Source organism: Mustela nivalis (genome assembly GCF_964662115.1).
Source record: "Mustela nivalis genome assembly, chromosome: 4".
Taxonomy (NCBI): domain Eukaryota; kingdom Metazoa; phylum Chordata; class Mammalia; order Carnivora; family Mustelidae; genus Mustela; species Mustela nivalis.
Window position 1 is genome coordinate 160693079 of NC_139023.1, and position 20711 is coordinate 160713789.

Genomic DNA, 20711 nt, shown 5'->3' on the forward strand with positions numbered 1-20711 from the left:
TTGGGATCCTCCCAGCCTACTAAAGAACCCATTTCTTCAGCAGCCCCAGGTCTAAAATGGGAGAGAAACAGCACCCCCTAGTGCTCCCTGGCAGGCCATTTCATTTTGAAGCAATGTTCAAGCTTTTATTTTTTTCTCAACTTCTGGAACTAGACCAAACAAAAGCCCACCCCACCCCACAGGGACACCCTAACAAACTGCACAGGGCTATTCTGGTGTCTGTAAAGGCTTGTGGTGTTGGGGCACCAGCCCAGTCCTGCGGGCGCCAATCCAGGCTTGCTGGGCCTCTCAGGGCCTCAGGGAGGTAGGAGACTCAACGGCAGGCCGCTCTTTCTTCCTGTGTTGGAGCCCCAGTGCCCGGGCCACCAGCCTCCTGGCCACCGTTGTATTTGTCTGTGGTCTCGCCTTCGCCAGACGTAGGAGCTCTAAAAGGAAAGCCCCATGGCATGAGGACCTGAGTTCAAGGCTACAGCCACCACTCCTCCCAGTGACACAGCAGCCTCTAATGCCAGATGCCCATGGGGTCCTAGCCTAAACCAGCCACCCCTGCCTCTTCCCTGATTGGGCCACCGGAAAGGGAAGTCAAGTCAAGATGGGACACCTGGAGCTCTTGGGACTGACAGGATATTTACTGTCCCCAAGTCTGGGGCAAAGGTTACACGGGACACAAGAGCATCAGGTGGCCTCAGGAGACCTATTCCGGGCCAGTCTTGCCAGCCACTTTGCAGCCACAGAAAACTGGCCTCCAACATCCTCCATCATGCATTTGGGAAGGACAAGAGGAAAAAGGAGGAGTGATCATTTATCTGGTACCTTCTGTGTACCCCTCAATGTCCCAGGCAGGTTTGTCAGGCTGTTCTTTTTTTTTTTTAATATTTTATTTACTTATTTGACAAAGAGAGATCACAAGTGGGCAGAGAGGCAGGCAGAGAGAGGAGGAAGCAGGCTCCCCACTGAGCAGGGAGCCCGATGCAGGGCTCGATCCCAGGACCCCGAGACCATGACCTGAGCTGAAGGCAGAGGCTTAACCCATTGAGCCACCCAGGTGTCCCCTGTCAGGCTGTTCTATTCACTCCTCCAGTCCACCCAGTACAATCTGCTTATTCTAGAGAGAAAGGAATCAGCTCACAGATAATAGGTGACTTGCTCAAGGTCAATTTCAAGAGGTGCCAGAAGCAGGATCGCACACAAGGGCTGACCCCAAAATCCAAGCTCTTCTTAACCCACTGTAAAATATGGTTTCCAGGGCCCCATAGGAAAGACCAAGCTTTTCCCTGAGCAACACCTAGAAGGGCAAGCCCAGAACAGAGCAGCTGGCAAAGAGCTCTCTGTAACGGGACCCTTTTTCCCTAGGTACCCCTGGGCCCCGGGGTGCGGGAGGAGCACCCCTTCGGCCACTGTAGCCCAGCGGTCCGAAAGCAGAGAGCTCAAGAACAGGAATGAATTCAAGAACAGGAATGAATCCAAGGGAAGGCCCCACCCTGCCCAACCACTCGTACGCTCACGCGGCTTTCCCATCAGGACACAACCAGCTTCCTTACTTGGCCTCTGCAAGGCTTTCAGCTTTGACTGCTTGGTTCCCTGAGTGAGGGGCCGGATCTTGAGCACAGAAAAATCCTTGGTCAGGGCTTCAGCGGCTATGGAAAGAAAACAGATCTGGAGCCATCCCTGTTCCTCCTGGTGAGGCCCCATCAAGGCCAGGGAGCACATGTACCACCAAACTGATGGAGCCTCTCTGTGCACCTCCTTGAAGCTCGGGGACTGGGCTGCCCTAACACCACTCTGAACGGGCAAGAGACGGCCACCATCTGTTCACCTCATCCCCCTAGAGCTCCACAGGCCCACAGAGGCTACTTGTGCTCTCAGATGGGGAGCTGGTGCAGAGCCCAGCCTCCACGCTCTCCCCTGGACCAGTCTGGAGCCACACCAGCAAGGCTGCAATTGCTGACATCAGGGAAGGGGGGCTCCTACCTCCCACCTTCTAAAGCCCAGGAGCTTCGAATAAACCCTCCCCCTTCCCCACTCAAGACCCTCCCGATGCATGCCCTCACTGCCCAGAGCTATGCTGGAGCCACAGGGTACCTGGGCTATGGCACATCATACACAGCTGTGCAAGCTGTGTAAGCCAAGGCCAGGACGGAACCTGCTCCTCACACACAGCTTGGCAGAGCTCAGGTGGCAGCCACGGCCACGCCGCATCCAGCACTCTTTCTTTCCACGGCACCCCGTGGCCACCCACCCTGCCTGCCCTCAGTCGGCTCCTTCCCTGGTGCTGCAGCAGCTATCACACCCCAGCTCTCCTGAGAATTTGGTCCGAGTCAACTATGGCCTCTCCCAGCTCTGCTGATGTTCAGAAGCTCATGGTTATGAAAAGCCCAGCCAACGGGATCATGGGTCTCGATAAATACACTCAAAGTGAGCCATGGTGTGGCAGGGGTGGCTTGGGGGTGTGGCCGAGCAGGGGAAGGAGCACTGGGGTCCCAGCCAGGGGACTGGCTGACGTCCCCCGGTTTGACACTGGGAGGCCTTGTAACCTGGGACAGACCACTGACATTCTGGGAACCTCAATCTCCCCATCTGTAAAATAGAAGTAACCTGACCTACTTCTTGAGGCTGCAATGAAAGCTGAGGAAGAACGCATCTGCTTGAACCATATGAAATCCCCAGTATTCAAAGGCTTTTCACTTATAAAAAGAGCGTGTTCCTACGATTTCATTTCCCATGCGGAAGCAGCCAGAGCTCAGCCTGTGACACAGGCTCGGTAAACATCACCGGACTCTGGAACCTCTGACCTGAAGGCACCACCACGAGCTGCCCGGCCCAGCTCCTCCTCCACTGCCTCTGAACTCCCGGACTGGGAGGGCTGGGTGCGGGCTGTGGGGCCACTTGCCCAGGTGAGCTTGCACCCGCCACAGGTCATCCTTCCCTTGAAGACAGCAGTCAGAGACACCACGAAACTGTATTACCTGAGGCCAGGCAGGGAAAGACACCGAGCGCGTGCGTGTCATCTACCCACTGAATCTTGAGCCCCTTCTCTCTGTGTCAGGAAGAGGAGACAGAGTCAAGACAAAAGCAAGGGGTGACACCCTTTCTGCAGGAGTCCCCTCCCAGCTCTGATCCTCTAACACTACGAGCCCAGGACAAGTTCCTATCTCCCCTGCGAGGAGACAATGCTTTGCAGCCAACTTTCTCGAAGGCCACACAGTTAGCCTCAGAAGGACAAGTATCAGCCCTGTGGATTGGTGGGTCCCAGATTCCTACAGCTGAGGAAGACAGGACTCAAAGAGCTTGAAGAGCACGGCGCCAAGGGTGAAGAAGGCTCCACGCAGGCACTGCCAAGGTGAGGCCAAGGGCAAGGGAGACAAAAGGGTTTATGTGCCAGGGACCAGGGGCAAAACCTAAAATAAGCATGTCTGTGTTATTGCTCCTGGTCAGCTTTCTTCCTACTGCCCAAGAAAGCCACACTGTGTCTGAGGCTGATGAGACGCCAAAAGAAGTTTGAGGCCCGTTTCTCTGTGGGCACTGCCCACGCTGGCTGAAGGAGTCACAGGAGGCCCCCGTTTCGCCACACCTTTAGGAAGCAAGAGCAGATGAGCCCCTCCTGCCCTACCATGGCCCTTTGGCATTCCTCAGGCTCAGGCTCAGGCTCAGGGAGGCAAGGGAGGGCAGTCTGGGAAGCACTCTTAAAAGGGGGCCATGAAAAAAGGTATCTTTATTCATTTATTTTTTTTCAAAGATTTCATTTTATTTGAGAGAGAGGGCAAGCAGGAGGGGCAGAGGAGAGGGAAAAAGAGTCCCAAGCACACCCACTGCTGAGTGCGGAGCCTAACACGGGTCTCGATCTCAACACCCTGAGATCATGACCTACACTGAAACCAAGAGTCAGGCATTTAACCGACTTTGCCACTCAGGAGCCCCAAGAAAGGGATTTTTAAAAAACTAAGCTGGAGGAGCATTTGGCTGGCGGTCAGTGAAGCATGCGACTCTTGATCTCAGGGACTGTGGATTCAAGCCCCATGTTAGATGTAGAGATTACTTAAAAATTAAAATCTTTGAAAAAAAATAAAAGACTAAGCAGAAAAAGAGAAAGGAGACTGAAAAAGGAAAATGAACATTAAAAAAAGAAAGGGGGAGGGAAGGAGAGGAGGAAGAAGAGAGGGGAGGAGGAAGGAAGGAAAAAAAGGAGGAAAGACTGGAGTTAGATCAAGAAATCTGAGGCAACAGAAATCTCTGCTTGCAGTACACCCCCTTGGCGCCCATCTCCACCCTGACTCTGCCCCAGGGCATTCAGACCCAGCTCACCCCAGAAACCGTTCTGGCACAGAAATGGCCCTCAGTCTGTAGACGGACTGATGGGGTGGCCGGGATATGGAGCAAGGGGAGGCAGTGGGCTGCCAGCATCCTGCACCCCGACAGGGAACCCGGCTCCCAGCAGGCGTGTGGGTGCACCGGAGGCGGGGGGAGGGGGCAGGATGGATGCCCGTAGGACCAGCTCTAGAGCCGCTGAATATGCCCTCCACTAAAAAACCAGCTCTGCCCCTTCTGTACTGTCATGGTCAGCAGGGGTACAGAGCCCAGAACAACCACATTCACTTTCTGCCCTTCTTTCCAGACAGCTAGACCCTGGGGGAGGGGCAGCAAGGGTCCCCAACAACACAGTGACGTCCCAGCGCCCACCTCCCCTGCTTCCCTGAAGTCTTGTGAGCACTCACTGGAACTCAGAAAAGGCGGCCAGCAGGTCCTCAGTCTTGAGTGTTGGCTCAAAGTCGTAGATCTCCACCACATGGGCAAAATCCTTCTCTCCAGGCAGTTCCTCCACGAAGGAGGACGTGTCCACATGGATCTTCTCTACCTGAATGTCCTTCTCCGTCAGGTTGTCTGTTATCTAGGAGAGGTCACACCCGTCAGCAAGGGGAGCTCTGACACACAGGGCTCCACACATGTGCTTTCAAAACCACACAACGAGTCCTGCAGACAGAAGCAGGACTCACCCGGCAGGGAGCAGACCACTGCAAGCGGCTTCCCACGGGAGCCACACCTGGCAGGGGTCTGGGAAAGGCAGCATGATGGCAGAATAGGCTAGAAGGTGGGGAGGCAGGAGTTTTCGGGAAGGTACCTCACTTTTATGGAGTCCCCATTGGGGAACAGGCATTTACGTGCATGATGTTTCACAGTATCCCCTCTTTACAGACTAGAGCACTATAAATCAAAGAGTTAAGGAATTCTGCCCAGGAGTGCCCTGGGTGACTCAGTCCTTAAGCGTCTGCCTTTGGCTCAGGTCAGGATCCCAGGGTCCTGGGATCGAGTCCTGCATTGAGCTCCCTGCTGGGGGTAGGGGAAGCCTGCTTCTCCCTCTCCCACTCACCCTGCTTGTGTCTCCTCTCTTGCTGTCTATCAAATATAAATTTTTTTAAAAATCTTTAAAAAGAAGTAATTTTCCCCAAAGAAACATAGTAAGAGACAGAACTGGGCAAGTCCAGGATCCTTCCTCCCCTTATTAACAATGTGATATTAAGCAAGTCTATCTGGTCTCTGGCCTTCACGCGTAACACAGTAGTAAAAGATGCCCACCCTCCCAAACGAACAGCCAGTCTCAGGGGCAGACACCCAGTTCCAAGGAAAGGAGATTTGTAGCACAAAGCCTCAGGCAGAAGAACCATTCTCATGACCAAGGCCTGTAGTCCCTTACAAAGCAATTCCTCATATCCTGTTACCTCAAGAGGCAAAATATTATTATCTGCCTCTCAGACAAGGCAGATAATATATAATTATATATATATAAAATAATATATAAACAAAATAACTTGCCCGTGGTTGCACAGGACTGCACAGGAACCCAAATCCACACCCCTGACCCCATATCCTGAACCCCCATCCTCCCAACTGTGTCAGTCCCAACTCCTCCGGGCAAGTCCCAGCGCTCCACCCCTACGTCTCCTAAGGGACCCCTATCACCCAACACCCAGCCCCTCCTCGCCAGGACCCTTGGTTGCTATCCGCCCATGACCACACCCACCTCACTTCCGCCCTCCCTTTTCCGGGCTTAAGAGCCTCATCACCTCCTGTAGCAGCTCACTGTAATCGTCCCAGGAGCAGCTGCCAGGCCCCTCCTCTTCTGCTTCTTCCTCTTCCTCCTCTGCCGCCAGGCTCTTCTCCACCTCATTCCCGTTCCCCTCTTCCAAGTCCAGCCGCAGACTGGACCCCAGCCGTGTGGCCATCTCCAACCCATCTCCCATCCCTGAGTGGCTCTCGGGCATTGGGGACTCAACGCCAAGTGGGTCCGGTAGCTGCTCATTGTCACAGTGTTGGTCTGGGCCCTCTGGGTCCTCAGGTGCCTGAGTCATCAACACAGGGAGGTCCTGTTCAGAGCTGAGGTCCCCAGCACCAACATTTCCAGGTTCTTCTGGGAGCCCGCCAGCTGGAGGGTCTTCCTTGAGCCCTAGGGTAGAGGGTGGTACCCCTTTTCCTTGCCTGCGCAGCACTCGGGGCACATACAAAGCCTGGTCCGGTTTGCGTCCACGATGCCACCGGCCAGCCCGTGCCCCCTGAGGACCCACAGGTGCTCCTTGGTTTGAGGTGGGCCGGGCACCTCGGAACTTGCTAAGCTGGGAGGCAGGAGGGTGGCTGGGGCCAGAGAGTCCATCTGAACTGGGTAACCTGGAGCAGGAACAGGAAGTGTGATCAGAGCAGTGTATAGGACAACGGTTTACTGGCGCTACCTGCCATTCAGGCGTGAGGCTCTCGAGTCACTGTTAGGGCAAAACCAACGCCACAATGACCCCTGGAAATACTACAGGGAAGGCACTAGAGAGGAAGCTGAATGCTATGTTTGAAGAAGAAACACCAGCTCTCCCCTCCGGTGTCATAAACTATGCTGGAGATAACGGAATCTTCAGGTATACACTAGATAAAAGTAAGTACTTGCATTTAAGAACTTGGTTATTAGAATAATATATAATGTTGGGGGCATCTAGGTGGCTCCGTCGGTTAACTGTCCAACTCCTGACTTCTGCTCAGTGATCTCAGGGTCATGATCTCAGGGTTGTGGGATCAACTCGGGGACCTCTTCGGCAGGTGCAGCCAGCCATCCCCAGTCCCCGAGCGGGAGGTCTAGGGGGCTCGGGGCTGGCGACCCACCCCCAGGCCCGCATGCCGAACATCACCGCTGACACTGGGCTCTGTGCTGAGCACGGAACCTGCTTAAGATTCTCTCTCCCTCTCTCACTACCCCTCCTCTCTCTAATAAAACAAACAAACAAACAAACAAACATAACTTTAAACACTAGGATCATATGGTTATAATAAGATCCTGTGAGATGCACACATAATAGAAATGCGTGAGGCTCGAGTGTACTTACCACACTCCACGGCCTCTCAGAGCAGAGGCTCTCACTGCTTCAACTGCTCTATTTTTCTCTCTTTCGGCCCAAGCATATTGCTGAATTTGCTGAATGAATCCCACAAACAATGCACACCTACCCCCCTGCTGAAACAGAAGGCGGGCACTGACCTGAAGCCCATGAGGTGGGGGCAGAAGCAGCAGCCTGGAGGCTGCGGGCCCTGGTTCCTGACCAGCTTACCCACCAACCCACAGGAAGCTGCCGAGGGCCCCCCACAGCACTAAGACACACACCTGATATCCAAGTGACAGATGACTGTCCTCCTCCTCCAGCCCTCCCCAACAGAGAAGCTGCTAAGACACACACCTGATATCCAAGTGACAGATGACTGTCCTCCTCCTCCAGCCCTCCCCAACAGAGAAGCTGCTCAGAAGATCAAAATTCTCTGCTGTCCTGTGGATCAGGTACCGTAGGCGACTGGAGAGTGGGGGGAAAAGAAGCACCCTGGGAAGGGACAGGAATGAGTGCTGAGATGGGGCCGAGGGCCTGAAGCCCACCAGGTCCACGCCCACCAGGTCCACGCCCAGCTCACAGGAGGCTTGACACTAGGCCCCTCTGCCCCCCTTCATCCCTGGCCAGCTGCAAAGGGGTTATCACAGCGAGTTACCGGTACCATTCCATTCTTGTGCTGACTCTGGGTGATGCTCAGAATTACACAGGAAAGATGTGGCTGGGAGAGGCTAGCGAGGAGGTTATTAAACCCAAAGGCCAAGGCCAGACTCAGGGAGGAACGAGCTATTTGGGAAGGGGGCACAGGCAGCTCCCCGTGAACCCACCCTTCCCAAACAGGCAGCCGTCCCCCGCCGCCCCCCGCCCCGCTCCAGCTTACTTTGACAGTTGCTTCTGCAGCAGAAAGCGGTCCAGCTCCTCCTGGATGCGGTGCACAAAGTCATTTTCGGCGGAGGAGAGGAAGACGCCGTCCAAGCAGAGAAGGGCCAGGGTGACAGGTGGGAGAGCCTGCGGGGCAGACGGGACCCGGCGGGATCAGAACACAGACCTCGGGCCCACTCACAACCCCGAGAGGCGGTGCCGACGGGTCTTAGAGGCACCGCGGCCAAGGTCTCTCCTCTGACAAAAAAGCAGCCAGGCTCCGAGGCGGGGGGAAGGAAGTGTCGAGGGTCCCGGGGCAAGTCGGTAGCGGGGCCAGGGCAGCGACTCCTGGTCCTGCGGGTGGCGCACCCCTGCACGGCGAGCCCCACGCTGCCTCTCCCTCCCCCGGCCAGGCCAGCGAAACCGCGCGGCGCCTCGGGGGCCTGTTCGGCGGGCGCGGCCGGCCCTCCCCAGGCCCCGAGCGGAGGCCTAGGGAGCTCGGGGCTGGCGACCCACCCCCAGGCCCGCAAGCCGCACTCACCGCCGCTGCCCCGCGCGTCGCCGCCGCCGCTCTGAGGGTCCCCGGAAGCCCGCACGCCCCGGCGCGCCCCGCATCACCCGGCCTCTGCGGAACCACAGCGCCACCGCGCGGCCCGGGGGAGGCATCGCAGAAATGGCAGAGGGGCGTGTTCGGGATTTTTTTTTTTCCCCCCATGAGAGCACACTGTCTCCTAGTATTAAGTTCAGCAAACACTTTTGAGTGGCTCCTACGTGCAAGGTCGTGGAGTACCAGATTTCCCGGTTCAATGCTCCCCTTCCGAGGCACCTAACAGAGGAATAAGGAGGAAGGAAGTTTCTGGGCACCAAATATTTCACCACCTCTTGCCCATCCCTTCCCTTCTTTTGCCCTCATTGAGGGAATCTTCACAGAAGTCCAGCTGGACGCCAAGGGGTCACTGACAAGGTGTACCAGCCTTGTGGGTAACTGGGCGAAGTAGGCACTAGCATGGTGACTTGACGGCCACCAAATAATACTACCCTTCTACATCCACATCTACAGCCAGCACCCACCTTAACTGGGGCTTGAAATTCTCGCCATCAGACAGTTCCTCCTGGCTATTATCATCTAGAAGACCCGAGCTGAAATCCTCCTGTGTCCTGAGAGGTGCTGAAATGTAAGCCCATGATCATCCTGAATCCAGAAGCTCAGAGCAAAGCAAGGCCCTAAGCTAAAAACACTTAAGACCCGGGTTTCCTACAGAGATGGGACTGTCTGAACATGCCCTGCAGTCAGATACGGGCAAGCATAGCTCAAAGGTGGGCTGGAAGGAGGGGCCTGGAACAGAAAAATGGAGAAAAATTAAGATGCATTTTGCTTTCTCACAGTTTTTCTCAGAGAATTTCTTAAGAAGATGGTGGTATTATATCATATTTACAAAAACAATGCTTCTAGGGGGTGCCTGGGTGGCTCAGTGGGTTAAGCCAATGCCTTCAGCTCGAGTCATGATCCCAGAATCATTGGATCGAACCCCACATCAGGCTCTCTGCTCCGTGGGGAGCCTGCTTCCTCCTCTCTCTCTGCCTGCCTCTCTGCCTACTTGTGATCTCTCTCTCTCTGTCAAGTAAACAAATAAAATCTTTTTTAAAAATGATGTTTCTAGATAGTTGGGAGAATAAAAAGGGCCTAGAATAAAGACAAAACCCAGTGCAGGGAGAACTCAAGGGAGCCAGGTCATGAGTCTCTTTTCTGGGTATGGTCGTGAGGAGCTTCTGAAGACCTGACAGATCCTTGCGCCCAGCCTGGAGGGGCTTGCAGTCCCCAGAGGATGGGAGGCTGGCAGGAAGAATGAGAGACACCCTTTGGGTTTCTGACCCCACCAGGCGAAAATACACTCCACACAGGCTTGAATGAAGCCGGAGCAGGCCCGGAGAGAATGCTGAGTGGCCACACGATGGCACTGTTTCTCTGACCAGGCTCCCTCGACTGGGCGGCGTGAGGCTGGGAGGCAAGCCCATTTTGCCCCAGCTAGGGACCAGACCTTACCTGGGAGGAATATGCCTGGGGACTCAGAAAACAAAGGCCCAACTTTCTCAACAAAGTCGCCATCTCTCCCCAAAAACAAAGGGACAAATCAGAAACCCCGGAAACAAGCCATGCCCCCACCTCTTTAAAGATGTTCGACACTTTCAGAGACGGAAAAACAAAGCTCCTAGAGGAAGGTTGCCCCCCAACCGCTTCTACCACACCGTCTTCAGGTGGCTCAGAAGCTAAACAGGAAAAAGGGTGTCAGAACGCGGGCCTCCACCATGGGTGGACCTCCTGAAGGGACGCTTCCAGAAATGCAGAAGGGAGTCAAAGTGCTTCTACCCACACTATTTTGGGACAGTATCAGGTGAGGATAAAATGGGCCCTATTACTCAGAGGGGAGTGAACAGAACAAAAAGCACAAAGGATAGACGGAATTTCTACAAAAAAAAAAAGGATGAACACACAGCAGGAAAAAGAGCAGAGCAGAGCATAGGCGGTAAGAGGATACTGGATGATTCCCTTGAGAAAAGAGAATACAATTTCAGTTAATAACTGCTTCACATTCCCAAGGAAATCAAAGAAAGGCTGATTTCCACGCCACGGTGGATAAACCAACAGATTGAGATGAAAGAGAACTGTCAGAGCCTTGGAAAGATGTAAAAGAGGCAATCACGTTCATCGCAGAAGCAGCGAAAACTAGAAGCAACACGGCAGCGCTGCCCCAGTAAACGCTGGTGGGAAAGAAGATGACTATTTACAGAAAGCTTGCCATTAAGTCCTCACAGCAGCTCTTTCAGATGGAGATTGGGAGCCTATTGTACAGGAGGAAACTCAGGTTTAGCCAAGGATGCGCAACTACTAAGTGTGGAGTTGGAACCCACTCAAATCTAGTTCTAGCCTGACTGCCACACCCATGCTCCCAGACACCACGGGATTAAGATTCTCCATCTTGAGAATGTCATCAGACTCATCTGGAGCCAGATGCAGAAATCAAGAATGAAATAAGTTCGATGAATCCATCAGTCAAAGAAGCATGCTCGTGTGTGCTATAGAATGTTTCCCATAACAGGAGGTATGATTGGAAGATTATGAAAGATTATGAATGCAGGGGATGCGGGGTCCCAAACAGTCCTATATGGAGAGATGGACCCAGAGTTCCCTGCTGCAGTAGTGTGCTCTTTGTGTTTAAGGTGACATTTAAGAATATTCAGTTTATGGGCACCTGGGTGACTCAGTTGATTAAGCCACTGCCTTAGGCTCAGGTCGTGATCCCAGAGTCCCGGGATCAAGTCCCACATCCGGGTCCCAGCTCCACGGGGAGTCTGCTTCTCCCTCTGACCTACTCCCTTCTTGCGCGCTCTCTCTCTCTCTCTCTCTCAAATAAATAAAATCTTAAAAAAAAAAAAGAATATCAATCAAAAGTCCTTGTAATGTTGGCATACATAGTTCGGCATATTGGAGAATCTCACATATGACGTGGTGATTCCAATTTAAAAAGTGAAATGGATCTCAGACTTACAGTTTTAAAATGGGCAAATGTAATGACGTGGAGAACAAAGACCAAAGAAATGTAGATAAATTTAAATTTCCAAGCAACTTGCAGCCCACTGAGAAAATACTTGAGACAGGCAGAGTAAGACATTCCTCCAGGACCTCCATAACTGTCTTAATGCTCTACTAGAGGTAGCTCAGGCCTCCGGGATCCTATAAGTCTTCTTTAGCATATGAAAATCCTTTCAGAAACTTTTTCTGTCTTTGCTTCTCATCTTTAACTTAGAAGTATAATCAGGGCACCTGGGCAGTTCAGTCAGTTAAGGGGCTGCCTTCAAGTTAGGTCATGATCCTAGGGTCCTGGGATCAAGCCTGGCATCAGGCTCCCTGCTTAGTGGGGAGCCTGTTTCTCCCTCTGCCTCTGCTTGCTCCTCCCCCTGCTTGTGCTCTTGCTCTCTGTCAAATAAATAAATAAAATCTTTTTTTTTTTTTTTTTTTTTTTTAAGTATATAATCAACAGCTCCTCATAATCCCAGTATAGCTCTTCCTGCCCACAGGTCCTGTCCTGGTGCTTTAATAAAAACACCTTTTTGCACCAAAAAATCTCAAAAATTGTTTCTTGGCCATTTGCTCCAGGCCCACATCACATCAGTTAAGAGTATTTGACTAAGTTGGTAAACAGTATTATAATATTAAAGAGAGCTAGATTTATAATATTTTAAGATCAACAAGAGTTGTTTAAGTAAAACACAGAGAAATGCTTTGCTTTATAGCCCACAAGTTCATCAATTTTATATGCATAAAAAAGTGAGGACTTCTGGAATATAGAGTAAACATACTTTTCCCTATTCCTCCTACTAAATATAAAAACCCTGGACATTATATATAAAACAAACATAAGGAGACTGAAAGGCAAAGAGAAGAAGTCAGACCAGCTAGGGATCTCAGGATTCAAGGAAAAAACAAAATGGTCTATTTCCTGGGTTTTCTTTATGCCTCAAATTCCCAGACTTCAACCTTGAAGCCAGCAATCCAAAAACATCAAAAGACACAGACAAACAAAACAAAAACCTAACAAAAGCCTTTTTTCACTCAGCCAAAGGGGCAAGCTAGCCAGAAAGAAACCTTTAGGATAATAATTGTTCTACCACAGCCAAACATTGTTCTCACTCAAAACAGCAAAACATAATAGGAGCCTAGACTGCCAGCTTCATCAGCTTGTAATAAAGCGCCACAATCTTCCCACCAAGACAATGTCAGAGAAAGTCCAGTAGGGAATTGGGACTTTCATGCTCTCCAGGAAGTAATGAGCCCTGGCCCCTGCCTACAGTGTCAGTAGACACCACTAGAGAACCTAACTTCCATCCCCACCCAGCAGTAATGAGAAGCCTCCACCTTGGGTGTCAATGGCAGATATATGGGAAGCCTGGATTTTAGAACCGTCTGGCAGTAAAAAGATGCCCCTCCATGCCCCTGATAGAATGGTGTCAGAAAGAGACAGCTAAAACAGAGATATCACTAAGATCCAGAATCTCATAATATAACGTAACACCCAAGATGTCCAGAATTCAATCAGAAATAACTCGTGATGCCAAATACTAAGGAAGACCTCAGATTCCATGGGAAAAAGGCAATGGATACAAATACTAAGATGCCAGAAATGTTACATTATCTGACAAAGATTTTAAAGTAGCCAAGATAGACAAGATAGACAACCTCAACAGGGGCAACTGGGTAGCTCAGTCAGTTAAGTATCTGCCTGTGGCTTAGGTCCTGATCCCAGAGACCTGGGATTGACTCCCATATCAGGCTCCCTGCTCAGAAGGGAGTCTGCTTCTTCCTCTCTCTCCACCCCTCCTCACTCCCCACTTGTGCTCTCATTCTCTCTCTCAAAAATAAGTAAGTAAATGGGACACCTGGGTGGCTCAGTTGGTTAAGCAGCTGCCTTCGGCTCAGGTCATGATCCCAGCGTCCTGGGATCGAGTCCCACATCGGGCTCCTTGCTCAGCAGGGAGCCTGCTTCTCCCTCTCCCTCTGCCTGCCATTCTGTCTGCCTGTGCTCGCTCTCTCCCACCCTCTCTCTCTGATAAATAAATAAAATCTTTAAAAAAAAAAAAGTAAGTAAATAAATAAATAAAATCTTAAAAAATATATAAAAAGAAAGAAAGAAATGATTCAACAAGCAGTTGTGAATGCACTTGAACAAATGAAAAAAGAAGTCTCAGCTAGGGCATAGAACATGTAGTGAAGCACCAAAAGGAAATTTTAGAATTGAAAAATACAATAATGAAAATAAAAAACTCAGTGCAGAATGGAAAAGGAAAAGGAAAGAACCTATGAACTAGAAGATAAAACAATAGAAATGACCCAATCTGAACAACAGCGCGTAAAAAGACCTGGGATTGAGCCCCATATCAGGCTCCCTGCTTGGCAGGGAGCTTGCTTCTTCCTCTCCAGCTTTCCCATGTTTATGTTCCCTCTCTCACTATCTCTCACTGTAATAACTAACTAAATAAATAAAATCTTAAAAAAAAAAGACTGAAACAAAATGAACAGAGACTAGAGATCTGTGATATGTTAACAAAATAATTTTACATTCATTTTATCAGAGTCCCAGGGAGGAGAGAGAGTGAGGTGGAAAAAGCGGTCAAAACAATTGCTGACGGGGCGCCTGGGTGGCTCAGTGGGTTAAGCCGCTGCCTTTGGCTCAGGTCATGATCTCAGGGTCCTGAGATCAAGTCCTGCATCGGGCTCTCTGCTCAGCAGGGAGCCTGCTTCCTCCTCTCTCTCTCTCTCTGCCTGCCTTTCTGCCTACTTGTGATCTCTCTCTGTCAAATAAATAAAATAAAATCTTAAAAAAAAAAAAAAAACAGGGGCGCCTGGGTGGCTCAGTGGGTTAAGCCGCTGCCTTCGGCTCAGGTCATGATCTCAGGGTTCTGGGATCGAGTCCCACATCGGGCTCTCTGCTCAGCAAGGGAGTCTGCTTCCCTCTCTCTCTCTTTGCCTGCCTCTCCATCTACTTGTGATTTCTCTCTGTCAATAAATAAATAAAATCTTAAAAAAAAAATTGCTGACAACTTTTGAAATTTGGGAAAAAATCCACTTGGAAATTCATGAAGGGTCAATTTACCAAGAAAACATAACAATCAAATTTGAAGAAGAAATCAAGACAATCTCAGATAAAGGAAGAGTAAGAGAATTTGTTGCCAGGAGATCTAGTCTAAAAGAATAACTAAAAGAAGTTCTCTAAATAGAAAAGAAACAATAAAAGAAAGAATCTTAGAACATTAAGATGGAGAAAAGAACACAGTAAGCATAAATGTAAGTAATACAATAGATTTGGTTTCTCTTCTTAAATCTTCTAAATTGTGCTTGATGGCTAAAGCAAAAATTATATCTATCTAGTGCAAATATATAAGATAATTTATTGTAATTTATTATAATTTATTATAAGTGGAAGAGGTTAAAAGGACATAAAGGGAAGTAAGATTTCTATACTTTACTCTAGTTGGTAAACTGAGAACACCAGAAGACTGTGATACCTAAAGCAGCCATTTAAAAAAGCTATATAAAGAGACATTTAAAAAACACTATGGGTAAATCAAAGGCAATTCTAAAATATGTTCAAGTAATCCATAGAAAGGCAGGAAAAGAAAACAGAAATGAAAAACAAAGAAAGAGGGATGCCTGGGGGGCTCAGTCTGTTAAGTATCTAATCTTGATTTTTGGTTCAGGTCATAATTCTCAGGGTTGTGAGATTGAGCCCCACATTGGGCTCCACACTGGGCATGGAACCTGCTTAAGATTCTTTCTCCCCATTTCCCTCCCCATTTCCCCCACCCCCTAAACACACACACACACACACACACACACACACACACACAGAAAGCATAGTAAAATAGCAGACTTAGACTCTAAAATGTTACTAATTACACTAAATATAAATGTTCTAAATACACCAATTGAAAAGACAGATTGTCAAAGTCAATTTAGAACCATAGGTATATGCTATTTGCAAGAAGCTTACTTCAAATAGAAAAAATATAGGCAGGTTGAAAGTAAAAGGATGGAAAAAGATCTGTCATGCAAACAGTAATTGAAGGAAGGCAGGTGTGGCTATCTTAATTTCAGATAAGGTAGAATTCAGAGCAAAGAAATTAGCTGAGAGAGAGATGGACATCATATAATGACAAAAGCATCAATTTACCAAGAAGACATAGCAATCCTAATGTGTAAGTGCAAAAGAAAAGAAATGCAAAATATGTAAAGCAAAAACTCATAGAACTGAAAGGAGAAATAACAAGGCCCACAATTATAATTAGAGATTTTGACATCTCTCTTTCAACAACTGATAGAATAACTAAGCAGAAAAGCAGCAAAAATATAGATTAATTCAACAATACCATTAATCAACAGATCTAATCAACATGTGTGGCACCTGGCTGGCTCAGTTGATAGAACATGTGATTCTTGATCTCAGGGTTGTGGTTTCAAGCCCCACATTGGGTACAGAGTCTACTTAAAAAACAAATAAATGAAATAAAATAAAATAAAACAGGATCTAATCAACATGTGTAGAAGACTCTACCCAACAACAGCAGAATACACCTTCATTTTAAGTACCCATGGAACATAGTCAAAGATAGACAATTTCCTAGACCGCAAAACAAACCAACAAATTTAAAAGAATTTAAGTCATATGTTATCTGTTTTCATGTTTCACAATGAACTCAAACTAGAAATAAGTAACAGAAAGATAGCAGGAAAACCTCCAACCATTTGGAAACTAAAAAAATACGCTGGGTCAAAAAGGAAATTAAAAAACACATGGGTCAAAAAGGAAATCCTGGGGAAATTTAAGAATACATTGAATGGAATGAAAATGAATAGAACATATCAATATTTGTGGGAAACAAAAAATTAAATGCAACCGTTAATTTAAAAAAATTAAAATTCAAACATATTTTGTTAAAACAAAGGAAAACATGAAGCTAGAAAGTGACTTGCCATTTTATAGATAGACAGACAGACAGACGGATACAGATCATGGCAAGATTCTTTCCTCTGGGCATTAAAAAAAGACAAATAGGGGCGCCTGGGTGGCTCAGTGGGTTGGGCCTCTGCCTCTGCCCCAGAGTCCTGGGATCGAGCCCCGCATCGGGCTCTCTGCTCCACGGGGAGTCGGCTTCCTCCTCTCTCTCTGTTCGCTGCTCTGCCTGCTTGTGATCTCTGTAGGTCAAATAAATAAAATCTTAAAAAAAAAAAAAAGACAAATAGAAGATTGAGGTGGAATACAAAGGGAAAAATCAAGCGGCTGCAGATTTCCCTAGCAACTCATATGCCACAGGAAAAGGGAACACATCTGTGGATGTTTAAAGGGGAAGTGTTAAGAGCACAAAATCTATAAATCGAGATGGCAACTGGAAGATGTTTCCAAACTTGCAATAACTTTGTAAGTCTTTCTCACAGAAATTCCGCTGGGGGAAATGGAGTGGTCCTGGCCTATCTATGGTGGAGATGCCAGGACATTGGCAGACACTGTTGATAGACACCCTGTCTGTGTCCTGCATAGCTTGTCTCAAGACTTCTGGAAAATCCACAAATAACTGAAATTGTTTTCTCTAATGACCTAGTCAATCTATTCCAGAATAGATGGCCTGACCAATCTCTTTGATAGCTGTGAGCTAAATAACCCTAATTAGAAAAACAAAACTCACTCTTTGTAGACTAGCACCTTGCCCCCGCTCCTTGCCTTCTTCCTTGCCTTTTCCTTATGTAAGTCCTTTTTTGGTTTTCTTTTCTTTTCTTTCTTTCTTTCTTTTTCTTTTTTTTTTTTTTTTTGTCTTTGTTTACCGGTAAGAATCTAATGCCTGTCCTTGGTGTTCTTGTGAGTTAGTTACACACATCCTTTAGCTCACTAAAGGATGTTTATTTTTTTTTTTCCTTTTTTAATTTACTAATTATTTTTATTAACATTTAATGTATTATTTGCCCTAGGGGTACAGGTCTGTGAATCGTCAGGCTTACACACTTCACAGCACTCACCATTTCACATACCCTCCCCAATATCCATAACTAAATGATGTTTCTAAGCTTTGCCTTGACATTCATTACCCTTCCTGGGAAGCAACTATAAGACATAATGCAGGGGGTGCCTGGGTGGCTCAGTGGGTTAAGCCTCTGCCTTCAGCTCAGGTCATGATCTCAGGGTCCTGGGATTGAGCCCCATATCGGGCTCTCTGCTCGGCAGGGAGCCTGCTTTCCCCATTCTCTCTGCCCGCTGCTCTGCCTACTTGTGATCCCTCTCTCTCTGTCAAATAAATAAAATCTTAAAAAAAAAAAAAAGATGGGCGCCTGGGTGGCTCAGTGGTTAAGCCGCTGCCTTCGGCTCAGGTCATGATCTCAGGGTCCTGGGATCGAGTCCCGCATCGGGCTCTCTGCTCAGCAGGGAGCCTGCTTCCTCCTCTCTCTCTCTCTGCCTTTCTGCCTGCCTCTCTGCCTACTTGTGATTTCTCTCTGTCAAATAAATAAATAAAATCTTAAAAAAAAAAAAAAGATATAATACAATACAGACAACCAAGGGATGAATAAAAATAAATGACTTACAACTGGGATGTCATGAGAGAGAATGCTTCACGATGAACATTTAATCTGCTTAAACGTTTTAGTTAAGTAAAATAATCACAGCAAGAAAATGGTACACAAATATCATAATTCTTGAAAGAAGAGTTACAGAATGTAAAAAACAAACCGTTTTTTATCACAACAGATTAGGACGGGAACCCCCAAATGCATTCTACAGTGTGGAGGAAGGAGGAAGGACATATAACTGTGGCATTCAATAAGTAATATTTTTTCCAAGTAACTGGCAGAGACTGGGGACATTAGTTAACAAAGAAGACTGAACTTACAGCAAAATATGGCCAAAAATATAATACAAGGGGAGGGGGTAAGAAAGCTTAAAGAATGGACAAAAAAGAGGTGATGGAAGTAATATTAAATAAAGCCTTGGCAAAACAAAAACAAAAACAAAACATTCCCCTGAGATGAGGAAGTTGAGAGGCAACATAGGGGGTTTGGGGGGTAGAAAAGGAATAAATGAAACGAGATGGGATCGAGGGAGACAAACTAGAAGAGACTCTTAATCTCACAAAACAAACTGAGGGTTGGGGGGAAGTGGGGGTGGTGGTGGTGGTAGGGAAAGGGTGGTGGGGTTATGGACATTGGGGAGGGTATGTGCTATGGTGATTGTAAAATCTGTAAACCTGGCGATTCACAGACCTGTACCCCTGAGGCAAATAATACATTATATTTCAATTAAAAAAATAAAAAAAAAATTTAAAAGCCATATATGGGATAGATTCCATTATATTATGCACACTAAAACTGATTCAAAGAGCAAAATACCATTCTATGTTCTTTACTAAACTCACACCTAGGACAACTCTATGCAAATTTATTTAAGGATCTCAATAAAATAGCCAAACCACCACATGGAACTTAATGGGAAACACTAGGAATACCACATTAATTTCAGAGCAAGCCAGGGATATTCACCAATGCCTTTTGTTGTTGTTCCTGCTGTTGTTGTTAAGATTTTATTTATTATTGGGGTGCCTGGGTGGCTCAGTGGGTCAAAGCCTCTGCCTTCGGCTCAGATCATGATCCCAGGGTCCTGGGATGGAGCCCCGAATCAGGCTCTCTGCTCAGCGAGGAGCCTGCTTCCCCCTCTCTCTCTGCCTGCCTCTCCGCCTACTTGTGATCTCTGTCAAATAAATAAATCTTAAAACAAACAAACAAAAAAGATTTTATTTACTTTTAAAGTAATCTCCATACCCAACATGGGGTTTGAACTCACAACCCTGAAAGATCAAGCGTCCCATGCTCTACAGATTAAGCCAGCCAGGCACCCTTCACCAACGCCTTTTTTAGCATTTTTTTCTAGGGGTCCTCGCAAAAGCAATTTGGACATAAGAAAGAAAACTGGAAAGGTTGGAAATCTGATGAGATCCAACAAAAATCATCATTTGCAGAATATTTTTTTCCCACAGAAAATTTCAAGATCCACTAAGAGTTTTTTTTTTTTTTTAATTTATTTATTTGACAGACAGATCACAAGTAGGCAGAGAGGCAGGCAGAGAGAGAGGAGGAAACAGGCTCCCTGCTGAGCAGAGAGCCTGATTCAGGACTCCATCCCAGGACCCTGGGATCATGACCTGAGCCAAAGGCAGAGGCTTTAACCCACTGAGCCACCCAGGCGCCCCAAGATCCACTAAGAGTCTTAATAATCAGGAACTGTGGACGCCTGGGTGGCTCAGTTGGTTAAGCAGCAGCCTTCAGCTCAGGTCATGATCTCAGCATCCTGGGATCGAGTCCCACATCGGGCTTCTTGCTCAGCAGGGAGCCTGCTTCTCCCTCTGCCTGCCATTCTGTCTGCCTGTGCTCGCTCTCTCCCCCTCTCTCTCTCTGATAAATAAATAAAATCTTAAAAAAAAAAAATCAGGAACTGTCTCCAGAAATGGAGATCATTTGGAACAGAGGAAGTGGGAATGCTAACAGAAGGGCAGAGAAAGGCAGGGGTGGGAGGTTGGAGAGAAAGGACAGAGAGACCCACCCTTAGACCCTGCTCTACCTGATAGGTCTCCATGGAGCCATCCCCTGCTGTGGAGGGCCCCCACCCCAGCCCCAAACTCTGAAACTGTTTGTTGTCCTTCCGTTGCTAGGAGACCACTTGTCTAGCTAGCCCGAGTTCTAGCTCCCTTCTTAAAGGGCCAGGGTAACAGGAACCTCCATAGGGAATGGGGGGGAGGGGTGTGTCTTACTGGTGGGCTGCGGGGCTCAGGCCTGTCTCCAGGCTCCTGCCAGGGACTCCTTAAACTGCAAGTGTTTGCACAGATCTGTTTTCCCCAGTTCAAATGCTATTTCACAACAGCCCCTATAGCAGCCATGAGCCTTAAAGGACAGGAGGAAAGAATGGATGT

At 48.2% G+C, this 20711-nt stretch overlaps 1 protein-coding gene across 1 annotated transcript; it reads right to left on the reverse strand.

The window, feature by feature from the left end:
- Window positions 1-103: 103 nt before the first annotated feature.
- Window positions 104-20387, reverse strand: R3HCC1 (R3H domain and coiled-coil containing 1). Its single transcript, XM_082729239.1, has 10 exons — window positions 20363-20387; window positions 9282-9546; window positions 8752-9036; window positions 8230-8357; window positions 7707-7844; window positions 6060-6657; window positions 4713-4885; window positions 2967-3037; window positions 1542-1637; window positions 104-425 (listed from the first exon to the last, which is right to left on the reverse strand). The coding sequence occupies exons 3-10, from the start codon at window positions 8923-8925 to the stop codon at window positions 289-291; spliced, it is 1515 nt and encodes a 504-aa protein (XP_082585365.1). The 5' UTR covers window positions 8926-9036; window positions 9282-9546; window positions 20363-20387; the 3' UTR covers window positions 104-288.
- Between the last annotated feature and the right edge of the window lie 324 nt (window positions 20388-20711).